Here is a 17,181-nt window from a genome sequence, read left to right as displayed (position 1 = left end):
TGTAGCAATAATCTGTGACTTAAAATAGTATTTACTGTAAATAAAAACAAACTTTGATGAATATATATAGAAACGCATCAGTCAGGTTCTTATTGGTGAGCAGTGAGACAAATAAAGATCTTTTTCCATCAGCCTGATCTTTGATGTATTTTTGTTTTGATGCATAAATAATGATAATAATTGAATTTGTTTCTTACCAGTGTGAATTAAACGTCATGCGAAGCTGCATGTCTTTTATGGTCCAAAATGTGATCATAAAATATTAATATTTTTATAATCTTGAAGCAAAATAGGGTTTGCATTCTTGAATAGAAAATCAGAATCAGTTTAAACACAAGGAAAGAAAAATCTCTTTCCTTTCCTCGGCCAGAAGGAAAGAGACTGTAATAATATATCAGTTATACTTTCCATAAAATTATTGGGACTGAAACTGTTTTAAGATGATAGAAATGTGCTTTTATTTTTGCCCTGCTCTAATTTACAATACCATCAGCCCTGGTAAAGATCTGATATCTAGTCTCCATAACAACCATTTATTTCACCAGTGCTGATGCAGACCGTATTGTTCCAGTATTTACATAAAACAAAGAAACTAAACGCTGCAGACATGTTGATTCGGCTTGAAAAGCTCCATTCAAATTTCTAAAGCATCACTTTAAGCGAATTTTAACATTTAAGTGTAATTTTAATGTGTTTAAAATTACAGTTAATTACTTTGTCTTTTAAAATGTGATTATTTGTCTACAATAAGTTAAAAACATAAAAAATGCATTATTTGCTTATACATGTAAGTCAAATCTGACCAAAACAACCAATAAAAATAGCTGAATATATTTTTAAACAAGCAACAGAAAGGCATTCCAGGGCACCTGGACAGGTAACTAACAACACACGTTCAAGTCTTGGAAGAAAAACACTCAGACACACACCCCCACACACACGCACACACACACACACACACACACACACACACACACACACGCATACACACACGCACACGCGCACACACGCACACACACACACACCTCCACTTGGTCACAATGGAAGAAATGGATGTCGGGTTTGTGTTGGTCCCTGTCTTGACACATGAGCAGCAGCACAGACGGGTAGCGTGTCTGATTCAGCACCGTCTGGCAGAGGTGGACTGTGGTGAGGGGGAAGTTCTCCAGTTCTTCCTGCATAGCAACCAGAATGCCATTGGTATCATGGTAAAACAAAAAAAAAGTTAAGGAAAAATAAAATAGCATCACAAGAAGATAATCATTAATCTAGATTCATATGGTGTGCTTTACACTTTTCCGAGGTATTTCTGAAAATCTTTCCTACCAGCTGAGAATCATCAACTCAAACAAACACTTTAAACAACACGTAATTTCTAGAAAGTTCCAGAAATGCATATATAACTTTATATTTAACTAGCAGCTTAAGGAGTGATGCAGAACATCTACATCTGTTTAAATCTGACCTTCTTATGGGAGCATCCCTAAGAGACACAGAGACATATGCAGAGCATAATGTGTGAATATGAACAAACCTGAGTGTCACAATCAAGAAGTCTGAGCGCCTTGTCTGTGACCTGCAGCAGCATCTCCTGTGTCCAGATTTTATCCCTCGAGTCCAGAACAATCAGCTTCTTGATAGCATCGTCCACCGTGACGATAGATTCTGTCTTGTCCACAACAAACGTCGACAGATGCTGGAGAAGAACGAAAGCTGTTAGTGATTAAAACCTGGAGTTGGGCCAAAGAAAATGGACAAGAAGCACACACAAAAAATAAAAACGATTCAAATTGGTTCGTTTTCTCCTCCTTTGTCAAGGAACTTCTATGTTTTCTGTGGCCTCTGCGAAGCTTTTGGCAAACTGCAAATGAGACTGTAAACAACTGTCTTTCACAATGTGGCATCCACACAACTATTAGTCGTCTAGTCCAGTCCATAGATATTCCAACGTGAGCCTTTACAGCACCTGCAGAGCTACTGCTGACCTCTTTGCTGCTTTTCTAACTTATACTCTACTTGCCCAATCTGGTAGCTTAGATGGACAATCACATTTTGGTGTCTTTGCAGTTGTATTATTATGTTGAAATGTTCAGACGGTGGATTGAACTGAAAAGTGCTCAGTGAGATGTTCAGAGTTTGGTGTGAAACGTCAAAGCTTTGTTTACAGAATGAAAATATGGGAAAGATCTGAATACACAGCCTGCTACATTTTTTCACATTTAATTAAGACAAGTTCATAAACTATGTATCATTTTCTTTCCACTTCACAATAACACACTATTTCATGCTAGTCAATTAAATAAAATCCAAATAAATCTATTAAAGTTTGTGGTTGTAACATGTCAAACTTAGAAAAAAGCTCAAGGAGCAAAAATTCTTGTGGGAGATACGTTTAATCTGCCTCTCAATTTCAGTTGGTTCAGCATAAGAAATAGCTGCAAACAAGAAATCAAATGAATTTATCAGTTTTATTGATGTGACTGCCTTATATGTTTTACCAGAATGGATTACTTTAAATTCATGTTAGCATATTTTTACAAGCTGTATTTTCACATGATGCTTTTAGACTGAAGAGTTGGCCAAGGTTTCGTTTCTGTGATATCCCAACATCTATCCTTTATTACATCTGATGCAATCCGGTTGCAGAGATAAACTATAAGGTCACAATTAAGCATCTTTCAAATGAGGGTGTTTCACACCTTAGTCCTGCTATCGTGATAAAAAAATATAAAACTGAAAAATAAAACTTAAAAAACAAAAATCTAACTGCAAGCTTCTTTGTTTTATTTTGGTTAATACTGACAAAAATACAAACTAAAAATAGAGATTAAAGCAGCTCCTTTATCTAACAGTTAAATCTTAGCTTGTGCTTTTTTAAAATTTCTGCTCTAAAACATTTAGCACTGCTTCTTTCTGCATTCATCATGTTGGAGCATGTCTTGCAACCTGCCCATGTGTCATAATGAACGAATTTGGAAAATTATCAAGATTGGCACTGGACACAGTTCAAATCTGATCACTGACCCACAGCACATCTTTCACCTGTGCACATCCGCCCCACACTGCTGCTGCACTCCGAGGGCTGATTGTTTTATCATAAGACCTCATAAACGATAGGAACTCATCACTGTGAGCTTTAATCTCTGGTTGAAGAACAACCCAGGACACATCATGACGCGATCTGTTTTTTTTTCCGCTGCGATCAGGCAGCATAAACAGTTAACACACTTAAATAAAAGTCAAATGTTAGCAACAATAATTCTACGCAAGCTTCCAAAGAGCCTCACTTTCCACAACTAAAATTGGTCTTGATTAATATTTTCACAAGATTTTCAAACAACTTTTAAGGTTTTCTTTAGACTTTGGCATCTTTTATTCCAATGTTCTGTCCAGTTTGAGTTTTTTTACCAGGCATTTTGCTTTAAAAGAGGGGATTTCAAACAAGTAGAGGACATAAAAAAACACAGCAGCTCCCAAATTTAAAAATTAGATAAATGCATTTGATTATTTTTAAAATGTTTGCAGCTATCTGCAATTTGTAAACAATTTTGCTGATACTAAAACATAAACCTTTGCGTATCATAGTAAGTTTTGTCATTTATGTAGTTATTGTAACTTTTACTTACTTCCTACATAGTTGTAATTTAGAAACTTTATAATTTTACAGATTTTGTAAGGTTTATTGGGGCATTAGGGCACAAAAGATTATCAGCTTATTTTTAACTTCTTGACAAACTAAATCAACTCTACCTGAAATCTATAAGGCTTAAGATTTGTGAAATCTGGACTAAAGTGTCCAACATAAAATACAAATTCTAAGCAAGCAACTCACGCCTTTTTGACATTTTTTAAAATGCGCTTTTATGTGTTGGTTCTCTCTGCCAGCTAAAAATCAAAGCCATCAGCAACACTTAGAAAAAAAAAGCCAAGTTGAGATTTGGTAATTTGAGATAAAAGAGTTCAAATAAATATAAATCCCTGTAAAAATCAATTAAATGATTCGACATGACGATGCAGGGAATTTTGATTTACAGATTAAGCTAAAAGCTAAAATACAAAAGGCTCAAATCAGGACTAAATCCTTTTTACGTTGATTACTAATTATTTGACATTTAAACTTTTGCTTTTTTTACAATATTTTTTTTTTCCTCAGATAAAATATATATGCATGTTATCACTCGTCTCCCCTGTCATGAACCCTTTACCACACATCGTCTCGTGGAGAGACAATCTATAGTCGTTCTATTACACAACGACTTCAGAACGCTTTAAAAGATTACAGAAAATGTATGCAGTGCAGAGGTTGTCAAATCTAAATAAATATAAAATGTACTTTTTTTAATTCTCTATAAACCTTTTAATAACAACTGTGACCAAGTATCAGAAACGTAGGAAGCTCTTTCATTTTTTTAGTTGTAATTCTAAACTCTTAAATCGAATCATAAAGCAAAGGCTTTACCTCTACGTGGTACTGCGACGTCTCTTGCATGATGAAATTGGAGTTGGAGTATTTTTTCCGCTGCTCTGTACGTAACAAAAAAAGACAAAAAATTATTCTATGCAGACCAAAAGCCATTGTAAAGTAGGTCTGTCCATTAAAAACCAGCTCTGACCGTAAGTCCACATGTTGGCGTTTCGGTAGTGAGACGAGACGAAGGGGAAAAGTAATGCGTGAGCTTGAAGAGCACACAGCAAATAAGGAAGTGACAGATTTTACCATATGACCTCACAGCCAACAACTCTGCTAATGATTCAGGTCTATGGCACACTTAGCAAGGCAATTACTTTAGATTGTGAATTAGATAAATGTTTTTTTGTGCTGAAGCAAAACAAAAACCATGTCAAAATACGCAGTTTTTAAGTTTTTGTAAAATTAAACATTTTGTAAAATGTGTCAGATTAAAGAATATATAAGCCCATGTAAGTAAAATGGCCCCAAAGGCACCAAATGAGTACTTTGTTTTACTATTCTGGTACTAGTGGTCTTCATTTCCAATAGATTATACAGGAAGTGGGCAGAGAGTGAAAGGGGGAACGCAGCAAAGGTCTCAGGGTGGGAAAACAAACCCCAACCAAAGACAGAACGCCTCCCTCTCCACCGTACACCCCCCCCCCCCCCTAAATAAGTTAATCTTAAATCTTATATCGTAGGGTTGCGTGCATCTTGAATTCCCCTCCCACATTTCATAATGTAGTCAGAGTTGGCACGGAACAGCCAGGGCTGGACTCATAAGTCCAGATTTATTAGAGGTACAAAGATCAATGACAGCACCAGGATCGGTTCCTCCTCTCTGGCACTTTACCCACCAGTTAATAAAGTCTGACTATATCTGAGACCAGCTAAAGAATGAGCCTGAGTCTCTACAATAAGAATGATTCTTCACAAGACAAAGACATTTAAGATGTTCAAAAATGTAACTTAGAAAGTTAGAAAAGGGAAACTCTGCCGATCTTTGTAAACGCTAAGTTTCTTTAATAGGACAGTCTGAAAAACTGAATTTATATTAACAGCGACTCCATGAATAAATCAATCTCTATAAAATCTAACACAGATCAGGTTTATATAACCTAATCAATATTTTCAGCTGATCACAGACTCTCACTGCAGCATGTTCAAATATGGAGATCAGATCAAAAACTAAATGTTGAAAGTATCTTGATGCCAGAACAAAAAGTTTAACAATTTAGCACAGCTTTGCCCAAAGGTATGCAGATCTGTTTTGAAGTATTTCTTCAGGAGACCATTTGTCTTCCAGCTGAACTTATTTGGGTCATTCATATTCAGTAGCAGAATAATACATTATCGACAAACATACAACATTGTAAATAGGTAAGAGAAGAAAACAATCAAGGTGGTTCAATGACCTGCAGCTGCTACACATGGCCTCATAGGAGATTCACATAAATAAAAGACTACAAAACACTGATACCAGCACAGAAAGGGACGTATCAGGTCCTAAGGATGATAATGGAGTCAAGCGATAAAGGTGTTTCTACAGGTTGTTTACAGCAAGCTGCATGAACAGTTTGTACCACACAACCTCATCTATGTTGTTGATTTTGTATTACAGTTCCTATAAAAGTCTTACAGTGTCTTGCAAAAATATTCAGACATCTCAAACCTCCTGAGACCAAACTCTTATGTTTTTATGTGATGAGACTAATGCAAAGTGTAATTGTGAAATAAAATAGAATATATGTTTTATGTATATATACATAAAACAGTAGCCAAAAGTCTGAAAATATGACTTGCTTTTGCATTGAGTCAATACTTTGGAAAACCACCTTCATTGTAACCACTGCTACATGTTTTTACAAGCTTTGTGCATCAAGACTGCTCAGTCAGATTTGATAAAAAGTGTGTGTGGGCATCATTTTTCTAGGTCTTGCCACTGATTGTCAGCTGTATTTAAACTGGACTTTGACTGGAGCGTTCTAATACAAGCTTTGATCCAATCGCTGTGGTTTTAGCTGTTTGCTTAGGGTCGTTGTCCTGCTGGAAGGTGAACCTCCACCACAGTCTCAAGTCTTTTGCAGCCTCAAGCAGGTCCTCCTTGAAGATTATCCTTAATCAAATCTATCAATCTGACCTGTTTTTGCTTCATTTTCTAATCCTAATAATTCTTTTTGTTCACCAACAATCTCTAGCAAACTTCTGAGGCGTCCACAGAGCAGAGTGGCAATTAAATCACACAGGAGGTGGACTGTGGACAAAAACAGTTATATAAAACTGTTTTTGACACTTTTGTTGTTTTTTTCCTTTTATTGTTGCTATTTTAAAATTGAAACCATTGAATCTTTAAACCCATAAATTCTTTTTTCAGAGCAAAAACATTTTACAACTTCTAAAAGCCAGAATAAAACAAAAGCACATTAATCTCAGCAGTTATTTATGTCCACATGCATGTCCAGATGTCCTCGTAAAGCTTAGTTGGTGCTAAATGAGGGCACCAAAGTGATTGGACCCGTTTGGCAGGTAAATATTATTAAAGGCAACAATTATGACATGTTCCTACAAACTCTAGCAATAGCTTTCATCTCTAAATTTCCATGTTCCATCTACCAGAGTCAACATTCTGATGTCACACCAGGTTTTGTCTTCATACAGATACATTTCCTATTGTTCACTTTATGTTGACTGCAGCACAAAAGTCCTGTTGTTTGCAGAACACTTAAGAAAATGTATGTCAAGGCTCAGTGAGTAAATTCCAATATTTACCCTTTTTACCATCGTGACAAAGAGCTCTTCATGGAGCTCAAGCATAACATTGAGTACAGATTTAAAAAGCGGACGACTTTGTACCGTCCAAACGATGCAACCGATTGCCTTCCCTGTTCCTTCCATTTCCTTCCTGCTTGGCTCTCCGCAGGTGAAACAAAAGCGTCAGGTGTCGCTCTGAAAGCCGAGCTCGACTAATGTCTTATTAATGACCGACATTAATTCCAATCAATTCACAGCCCTGCGACCGAGTGCAATAAGAGCCACTTAGTCGGCAGATGGGCCGATCTGCAGAACTCTCCAGAGTCAATGGTCGGTGATAAAAACACAGCACCTGGCAGATTATCAGCCTCTTACGTGACCCAGATCCATCGGACAATCACTTAAACGCCACGGAGTTTGATATTTCACCTCAAGCAATCCGATCCTTGCAAAACTGGCACTGCTTTCAGAGCTAAATGCTTATTTAGTTACATTTATGAAAACACAATTACTAGAGAAAAAAAAACTTGTGCTGCAATGAACAAAAAGGATAAATGATACAGTAAGCTGACATTTGATTTTTTACAAAATCATTTCTTTCATGTTGACCTTTAAGAATAAATGCACAAATCCAAACTTTGCAGCTAATTTCTGATGTCTGGTTTTAGAAAGTTTTGATCTGCCAATTTTGGCCACTGAAAACAGCCTTAGCAACTGATCTTTTTACAGCCTTCCTGTCATGAGCGATGATGTCACACTTTGTGCATGAGAAAGAAGTTGTAAAACATGATTTTGGATATTTTAAAACAAAGATATAATTATTACAAAAAGTGGATAAAAATTGTTTTTGGCATCTTATGTTAGCACAATTAGAGCTGCTAGAATGACCAAAACTGCTGTGCCTGCGTGTTTCCCCTCCAGATTGTATACGACAGATTTACTTTAACTCTGAAGTGATCTAATCCGGCATGTTTCATGACTGACAGAAGCTGAAAGCTCATAGTAAATACAAATTTAATTTACACAGTTGTCTGACTTTCTGCTTCTTTTGACTTCGAAGTCTTCGTAACTCGGTAAAATCAGAAAAATTGCAGTTCAAGGCCAGATGTAGAAGAAGGCAGTTTCCAGCCGCCAGCCGATTTCTTGGTTCCCTTCTTTACACAAAGATACCTCACCAGAAAGCGTCACCATCAACATCCAAAGAGTAAAAGTAAATACGGGTATCAGAAGAGTCAAATCTTTCAGTTAGAGACCTCACCTGACAGAGACATTGTCCAGAGAAGCTTAGGTTGTTGTCTGAGTGTTTTGGTCCAAAGCAGAGCAACGATTAGTCTGATGTTCTCACTTTCTGCTTCAGCTCACAGAAGCTGATAACAGATCAAGCAGAAGGACCTGCTCTGATTTGCATCACTTGTCTGCTGGACTGTTTGCGTTATGGGGGGAAGTTTGCATATGTGAGATTACGCTGCTGCATGTTTATTAAACACTTCATCCAGGTCTGTTACAGATAGACAGCCCACAATATCCTCTGAGCAGAGGGAGGACAGGCGATCCTCCCTCTGCTGGTAGCGGTGACCATCTGTTGCTCAGTTGGAGCGGGGCAAGAAAACAACAACTAATCACACGTACAGTAGGATGTCGCACAGATCACCAGTGGGTTGCTTGCACCCTGTGGATATCTGGAAGACAAATAGCTTAACCGTGGTTGCAGGTGCAGCAAGAAAGACTCTGAAGATACTTTGCAGCCGTTCAGCACCGTCTCCGGCTATTTGAGCCGGTTCTAAATATAGAAGCGTGCAACCATGAAAGAGCGTTGCCCCGTTGCACCTTTGTGTTGTTTCTATTTGAGGCGACTCTTTGGCAGGTTGGAACATTTTTCTCTGTAGAAGGAGGTGCCGACAGGGACCAGTGAGCTCATGTCGGAAGCAAAGAAGGGAGGATCAACAAGCGAATGAGATGGAGAGTCTGCCTTTTCCTTTCCACTGCTCAATGTGCCTTTTATTCACCTGCCATGCATGGGTATCCCCACCCTGTTCCAGCCGCACATTAAGAACAGGCACACCCTGCACTTTAACTCTTACTCCCTCACACACACACACACATTATGTTTTCCCATCTCCGCAAGGACTTTGCACCGACTTCTATTTATTTTTCATTTATTTCTATAGCCTAACCCTAAACTTGGCTCAATTTAAGCCTGTCACCATAACATGTTTTAATTGTCCCAGAAATGATTGCGATAAACGATAATATTGTCGTTTTGAGACCATTTTCAACTAATATAACAATAATATCAAAATATCAAAAACTTTAAGTTCCAGAGAGCGTTTATCACTGAAACAGGCAGACATTTTAAAAATCCAAAATAAATAACACAATTAAAACAACTATAAAATGGATTATGAAGTCTCAGCAAAACAAAACAGCATTTCAAAGCATATTAATTATTAGGCTCAGACAGGGTATACATGCAAAACTGCCATATTGCACTCATTTTAATTCATCGTTAATTGATGTATTGATTATTGTGATACACTTATTTTTATGTGGTTTAGGCTTTGGGTATTCACAAAGTAGTATTTGTTGGAAAAATGGGCCTCACAAGATGATAAATGCTAAACACACATCATAAAAAAAACAAACCTTAGGTAAGCAATGGCAACAGTCAGAGAATATTTCATCTTTTTTTTTTTTGCCAGTGCAAATATAAGTGAATCACTTGCATACCACACCCTTGTATTTAAAGAATGCACTAAAACATGAATGCATCCGTTCATATGAGAAGACACACAGAAGCTAATGCATCCCACTGCTAATCCTTGCTGTATCACCTGGGGAGCCGGAAAGTCCAGTTTCCTTCAATAATCCTTTTCCTCCCATTACCCTCATTTTCTAACTGGGTGTCACCAATGGGGGGAAAAGAAAAAGCTCGTCCAGCACAAACATTGGTAATTATTTTTACAGTCAGCAAGTATGCACATGTGTTTAATTGGAGAAGGATTGTGACAGCGTGGTAAGGTCGTAAAACCCCAGCCACACGTCGCACATGGCGACCTCTGGGTTTCCTGATGGAGACATTTGCATTGCAAGTGCAATAGTATTTTTATGATTTGTGTCCATGGCAGAGCGGATCTACAGCAACAAAAGGTGTGGAGGATTCACGAGTGTGTAAGGAAGACTTTCTTCTGGCACAAGGGACTGATTTTGAAACGTAGCAGGTGTCAAGTTATTCTTTCCGAGTTGATTTATATTGCTAGCATTGAAATATTATCTTTCATAAGAGTTAGAATTGCTTGGATTCGCTCCACATACGCTTCTTCGGCGCACCTGCAACTTTTCAGTGATATCAGTGCCATTTTACGCCATTCCTGCCAGTCTTGACACTGTAAATAAACTGAATTGAAAATTGTTCATGAAGAGGATGCTTGTAAATAGTCAGATTATCTTAAATTAATAGAAATATGACAGTGTGCTGCATTTACAATATAGCAGATCTTGACAACAAAAGTAAAGGAACTTGTTTGTGCTTATTGTTGTTCAGACAATAATTGTTTGCTTACCTAGATGGTGAATAATAAAATAGATAAATTACAGGACTTGCGCCCATATAATGTGTCCACTTTCATCTCAGAAAGTAAATAACTGTGGCTCTGAGTCTCAAATAGTAACACTTTTACGAAGGCACTTTAAGTTTTCAAGTCATGATTTATTTTGTTAGAAGCGGTACGTTTGAATAAGATAGGCAAATAAAATACAAAATGAAGAGCAATAGTTTTTACATACAACATAAAACTAACCCAAAAACCATAAATCAATTAATATTCCAACCAGGGCAACAAGAAGAATCCACTTGCTTGAGTTTAATATCAACAACTGAGGATAGAATAATGTTTTATGCCTATAGAAAAATTTTATTCCTACCCAGATCTGGTAGGTTTACAATTTTCGATGCTCTTTGCAGCTAGGATGTAAGGAATTAATAAATTCAAGATAAAGTTGTCTTGTTTCTATAAAAACTATTCTTTTAATGGTAAATGTGTGCAACCCCCTAAATTACACGATTTTAGCTGTCAGCAACCTGTTGTGACAACATCCAGCATTAAAGGTAAGCAAAGACACAGGCTAGATGTGTGTGAAAGCACATTCTTGAAAAAAAAAAGCCAACGGTAAAGAAACACCTCTACAAGCTTACCATAGAGGGCCTTGGCGCTGAGCTTGCTGTCCGATCTGGCCACTCCACTGTAATGACAAAAGGAGGAGATGGGGTTACGCTGGAAGCCCTTCATCTTCTCTCCCTGAATATTAGACCCTCAAACGCTTCTGATAAACATGGGACAGGGAGCAGACTGGACTACATTCAAAGTGAAGCATATGGACTGGAGGACAGAAAGAGAGAGTGGAAACAGGAGAGAGGGAGGAGAAACAGAGGGGGAGCCCAGGCAAAGCAAACAACTCTGAACAGAGCGGCTCTGTGCCCAAAGTCCCTGACCCACACTACCTTCCACAAACTGGGTTAGTGATTCTCTGCAGCCGACGCAGCTCGACTCAGTCTGCACGTAGAAAGGCAAACAACCACAGGAAAGCAGCAGAAATGTGTGAAACTCACTTGGCTTGCCTCGACAGAGGTCCTGGGGAGTTCATGATTTCAGGCATCCACCTGGGTGAAGAAGCAGAGAAGAGGACAGTCAGGATAAAGGTAGAGGACGCATCTGGAGGAGAATGGGGATATTTTCTCACCACAATATTATCTTATAAACAGCATGCTGTAATTTTGTAATCTAATAAAAAAAAACACACAACTGTGATCTATTTTCAGTTTTTTACACGTAAATATTTCAGACCAAACCAAGTTTAATAAATCCCTTACAGAGATATACTGAGTAAAGCAAAGGACAGTTTTTCAATTATGGGAGAAAAGCTCAAATGTGAAAAAAGTCATTAGAAAATGAATTTTACTTCAGCTTTTTGGAAAGCCAAAATTAACACCTAATAACTGCCTGGCATGTGGAATTTGGAAACATTTAGTAGAACCTGTTTGGCAACAAGAAGTAGACTGAAAGATGTCAGACAGCAACACATCATACCATATAGTCTAGGAAAATTCAACAACAAGTGGAAAGCAAAGTCAGTTACATCCATTAGTCTGCGAAGGGTTACAAATTCACTTACACAGGCTGTGGAGCCAATCATTAGCCAGGCGATAACAGCATCACTAATCCCAAGGAGAAACGCAAGCTCATCAAAAAGGAAAAAAAAAAGAACTTTGGCACGAAATTGTCCCTAAGATTTTTGACACAACACTAAGACACCATTTCAGAAAATGAGCACCTGGCTGAAGGACAAGCATGATGGGTGTAGTGGCTCATAGTGGCTCATAGCCAGTTATTGCAAACCCTTTATAAATGAAATTACATTTAAAAACCATGTATACACTTATGATATCCATGTCTAATACTTGAGTTTGTTTGATGATTTAAAACATCCAAGTGCGACAAAACGCAGTGAAAATACATTTTCACAGAATGTTATGGTTTTATAAGGAACAAACTAAGACTTATAGTAACAACTGCACAACACAGTGAGAATTTTTTTTTGCATATTTTTAAGTTTTTGTACAAATGCTGTAGCATAAAACTGTATACAGTCTAATGTGAAATAGGTTTTCTTAGCAGAACTATTTATAACTTTTGAACATTTTCTCATTTTGTGACTTTACAACCACAAACTTCAATGCATTTTAATGGGACAGAGTAACAAGTAGAGCAGAACTATGAAGTGGAAGACAAATTATACTCGTGAACAATTTTCAAGTCTCAATTGGATTTAGGGTTGCACTTTGACTGGGCCACTCAAACACATTAATATGCTTTGTTTTAAACTTTTTCACGGTAGCCCTCACTTCATACTTATGGGTTTTGCTGTAAGGTGAATATCTGCCTCAGTCTAAATACCTTTGTAGCCACCAAAATAGATTTTTTTCAGTATTTTCATGTTTTTTAACATTAATCCATAGTATGACTTCTGGAGGCAGCTGGTTGCAGCTAAATATCAAAATATTAAAGCATTTTTCACTCAGCTGGTGAAAAAGTTGAGATTTTCTCTAGTAAAAAACTAAGTTTCACTCTTCTTAACAATAAGAAGCTACATTTTGTTGTTGGGTCACAAGAAATTCCAAAAATATTCAATTCTGTGATTGCATCGTGAAGAATGTATGAAGAAGTTGAATACTTTGGCACGTCGCTGTCTATTCTTAACATTATGATGTTAAAGAGCTCCAGGTGTTTTATTAAGTCAGATCTGAAGTTGAGGTGTGCAGCTTCTGCAGCTGCAGGTGGGGGAGACAAAAGCAAACAGCAGGCTGATACGTTCTGTGTAATTAGATCCAGTCCACCGAGGGCCAGGCCTGCATAACGAAGAGCGCATTAATTTAGTCGGATTTTTCACACCCAGACACACAAACTAGTTGTCTGGCATTATTAGCGCGTCTTCTAAGAACACAAAGCAATGTGTAACAGAACCCGGCTCCTAAATCTGAAGGATGAGGAGGAGCAGAGAAGAAGAAAACAAAACCTTCCCACGCCCTTCCGCCTCAGGCCTTTGGCTTAGCTGTGAACGCGTGAAGAGACAGGTTACACAGTAAACCCCGGGTCCACAGGCCTATGAGTGAGCAGCCTAATTTTCCTCATCTATAATCAGCCGAACCCAATAATATGTGTGACAAAGCATAAGTGAGGTCTTTTAGGTATCTGCTTTTATTACATAATTAAATCCCAATAAACGTTGGTTAATGAGAAAGGTGAGCAACAGTTAAGACTGTAGATAATAATCGTCTTATTTGACTTTTAAACACCAAAGAGCCACATCCTGCTGTAAGGCAGCAGCTCTGTTTGTATTATTAATGGGTAGCAAGAGGTTAGGATCCTGTGTCACCAGCAGATGTTGGCTGCAGGAAACCGGTCTTGTGTTCGACTCTCTAACATCGATCGGCCGTAATGTGTGGCGAATCTTACGTTTGCCATACCGAGCAGCTCACACTTTAGCTGTTGGTAGGACATAAACACCCTGTGTGACAGTTGCAGGTGTGTTTAAACAGCATTCTTCATGGAGATCATAAAAAAACAGCTTAAAGCAGTAATCTTCTCAAATCCTCTGAGGGAAATAAAATGAAAGCTCACACCCACACTTTTTACAGCTTGACCCCCCGCTGTGTGGCTCCACGGCTTAAATCTGCCGTGACAAAGAGTATTTACTTTGCCATAAGTGAAATCTGCTACAGACCGCTCTTCCTGCTCTTATCGCTCCGGTCATCACCGCTCCATGCTATTGTTCGTGGCTCTGGCCTGCTGCCAGCGTTCAGGAGGCGCCCGAGGCCAGAAGAGGACAGGCTCGGTGTCATGTATTGTCAACCTCGCAGCACAAGGCCATCTGTGCACCTGCATCTGCTTGTTGCTGAGCAATGACAGCTTTACCTCCAAAGTACAACGTCCTCCATGATTACTGGAAAGGACCCCAAGATAAAGAAAGTAATGACTCAAGAGAAGAAAGACTGAAAAAAGGAAAAGAGGTGTGGAGGGCACATGGAAGGAAAGACTGAGATTAAGACTAATCATATCTATACCTTAATGGGTGTGGAGGGCACTGTGAATGACCAAGATACTACAGAAAATGGCTTGAAATCCAGATAAGCAGAACTTTAAAGTATTTCTAATTTTACTCTTTATCTGCTCACCAAGAGGTTGAGTTTAAACTGTTATCTAATAAGTTAATAAGGCAATACAGATTCAATGATCTTCTAGCTTTCAAAAATGACAAATTATTTGAGTGAGCAGGTGATAAAATGTGACATTAATCATCTTTGGTTGATAACTAGTGTCAAAAACTAATATATAACATCTAATTAGTAACTAATTACTTACTAATAAATAAATATGTTATCATATGACATTATGATAATAATTTATAAATATTATAATCATTAAAAATAAGAAATGATTGATTAATAATACCATTTATTTCTTATGAATGCACAATGTTCAAGCTCTTACGACTAGACGTGAAAATGCAGGCTACACGTCCATCCATTTTTTTACACCCTTGTCCCTCAGTGGGGTCGGGAGGGTTGCTGGTGCCTATCTCCAGCTGGCGTACCGGGCGAGAGGCTGGGTACACCCTGGACAGGTCACCAGTCTATCGCAGGGCAACACAGAGACACACACCTAGGGGCAATTTGGAGAGGCCAATTAACCTGACAGTCATGTTTTTGGACTGTGGGAGGAAACTGGAGGACCCGGAGAAAACCCATGCATGCACAGGGAGAACATGCAAACTCCCTGCAGAAAGACCCGGGCCGGGAATTGAACCCAGAACCTTCTTGCTGCAAGGCAACAGCTCTGTGCAGCCCGCAGGCTACACATTTAAAAGTAATTAATAAATTAATATTAACCACTATCTCACAATTTTTTGGGACATAACACATGAAAGCTGAAAGATGTTCAACTTCTGCCACTATTGCTACCGTCACTATTATGTCCCATGTGTTGAGTTTCAACACAATACGATACATCGGGTGGCGATGACTTTCGCCTGTTGCCATCGTTCATCGCTCCCCATGTGTTGAGCCCGATATTGTTGCTGGAAGAAGAGCAACAACTTGTGCAAATGCGAATGGGTCATTTAATATCGACTGGGATACAAAAGAGTATCTTTGAAAAATGTATTATTCTTGTATCGATTATATCAAAATATCGATTATTTTGAAAACCCTAACCTGAAGGCAGAAATGTTATCTTAAAACAACGGAAGCCGAGACAGAAAAATGTCAAGGGTCAGTGGTGTGGATAAATGAGGCTGTTTGTAGAAATAAGATTAAGAAAACTTCACAGAGCTTGCATCGAGTCTAGACAAACATTTTAAAAGACTCTACAATAGTTACAGCTGTGGCACACAGCTGCAGAACATGAGCGTTATGCTAAAACCAAAGTAATAATTCTAGGGCAATGAACTCCTCATAATATAGATTTCAATTCTGAGAAACATACTTCATAACTTAACCAACACTAAATAAATCATTGCAGTGAAAAGTAAGCATGTGACCCTTACAGCATGTGTTCTTAAAAAGCTTGTATTTTCTGAGCTAACAACAACCTTCAACATAAAGCAGAACCAGAAATCACTGACAGCGATAACTTGTGTAATCTCCACCAAAATCTAACTTTCTTCTTACATGAGCAACCTGGACTTTGTCCCACGGACCCTGAAAAGCATCTGGAAAGAGATAACACATATCTGATCTGAGGCCATTTAACTGAATCAGCTCAGGCTGTTGTAAATGCTGATGATTTTCCCATTAAAAGCACCATGATTCACACGTCAGTGCTGGAAAATGTGTTGGACACTGGGTAGTTGTATTTACAATGAGTAAAAGCACATGACACCCACTTTCCTCTGACCACAGAACTAAATGCTGTAATTAAGACTAAATGTGACACTGAATATCCTGATGAAATGCTGGAAAAACAGAGCCGGATAAATGTTACAACTCCAAAATAATCACATATGAATGAAATAGACATTTCCGGTGTTCTGTGACAGCAAAACAAATGTAGCAGAAGCACGAGAGTTTAAAAAATGAATATATTATTTATATTTCTAATAAATTTTAAACATCTGAGACAAAGACGAAATATACCACAATACAGTCAAAAATGTATAAAATATATTTTGCTAAATAAATCAGCCAAAAAGCAGATATATTTTTACAGTCAGTTAATTATTGCAGGACATAATTTTGTCTGTCAGAATTAGGGGGCGGGACCAGCACTGCTGCAGTTGCAGACGATTGGTCTACAGAGGAGTTCCAGTGAATCTTAACCAGTCAGATGCCTCTCTCTTTAACTAATCATGGTAACGAATCAAACTTTTTCATGATGCCTTGCAGCATGAAAACTAAGAAATATTTGAATAATACTGAAAAAAAACAT

The 17,181-nt window shown here is 38.0% G+C and overlaps 1 protein-coding gene across 3 annotated transcripts in view; it reads right to left on the bottom strand.

Annotated features, from left to right (window-relative positions):
- The window catches only part of eps8l2 (EPS8 signaling adaptor L2), a 30,141-nt gene that overhangs the window by 11,393 nt on the left and 1,567 nt on the right, over window positions 1-17,181 (bottom strand). For 2 of the 3 annotated variants that reach the window (XM_008412129.2, XM_008412128.2), the window contains exons 2-6: window positions 11,808-11,858; window positions 11,394-11,440; window positions 4,460-4,524; window positions 1,535-1,696; window positions 1,026-1,175 (exon numbers count right to left, since the gene is read on the bottom strand). In XM_008412129.2, the coding sequence (XP_008410351.1) occupies window positions 1,026-1,175; window positions 1,535-1,696; window positions 4,460-4,524; window positions 11,394-11,440; window positions 11,808-11,854 (471 nt within the window). In that variant the 5' untranslated portion in view covers window positions 11,855-11,858. Of the gene's footprint in view, window positions 1-1,025; window positions 1,176-1,534; window positions 1,697-4,459; window positions 4,525-4,613; window positions 4,682-11,393; window positions 11,441-11,807; window positions 11,859-17,181 lie in introns of those variants that run through there. The other variant, XM_008412130.2, reaches the window with a different exon arrangement.

The sequence above is a fragment of the Poecilia reticulata genome, linkage group LG6, assembly GCF_000633615.1.
Source record: "Poecilia reticulata strain Guanapo linkage group LG6, Guppy_female_1.0+MT, whole genome shotgun sequence".
Taxonomy (NCBI): domain Eukaryota; kingdom Metazoa; phylum Chordata; class Actinopteri; order Cyprinodontiformes; family Poeciliidae; genus Poecilia; species Poecilia reticulata.
The sequence above is the reverse complement of the archived record's forward strand: the minus strand, read 5'-3'. Positions and strand labels throughout refer to the sequence as shown.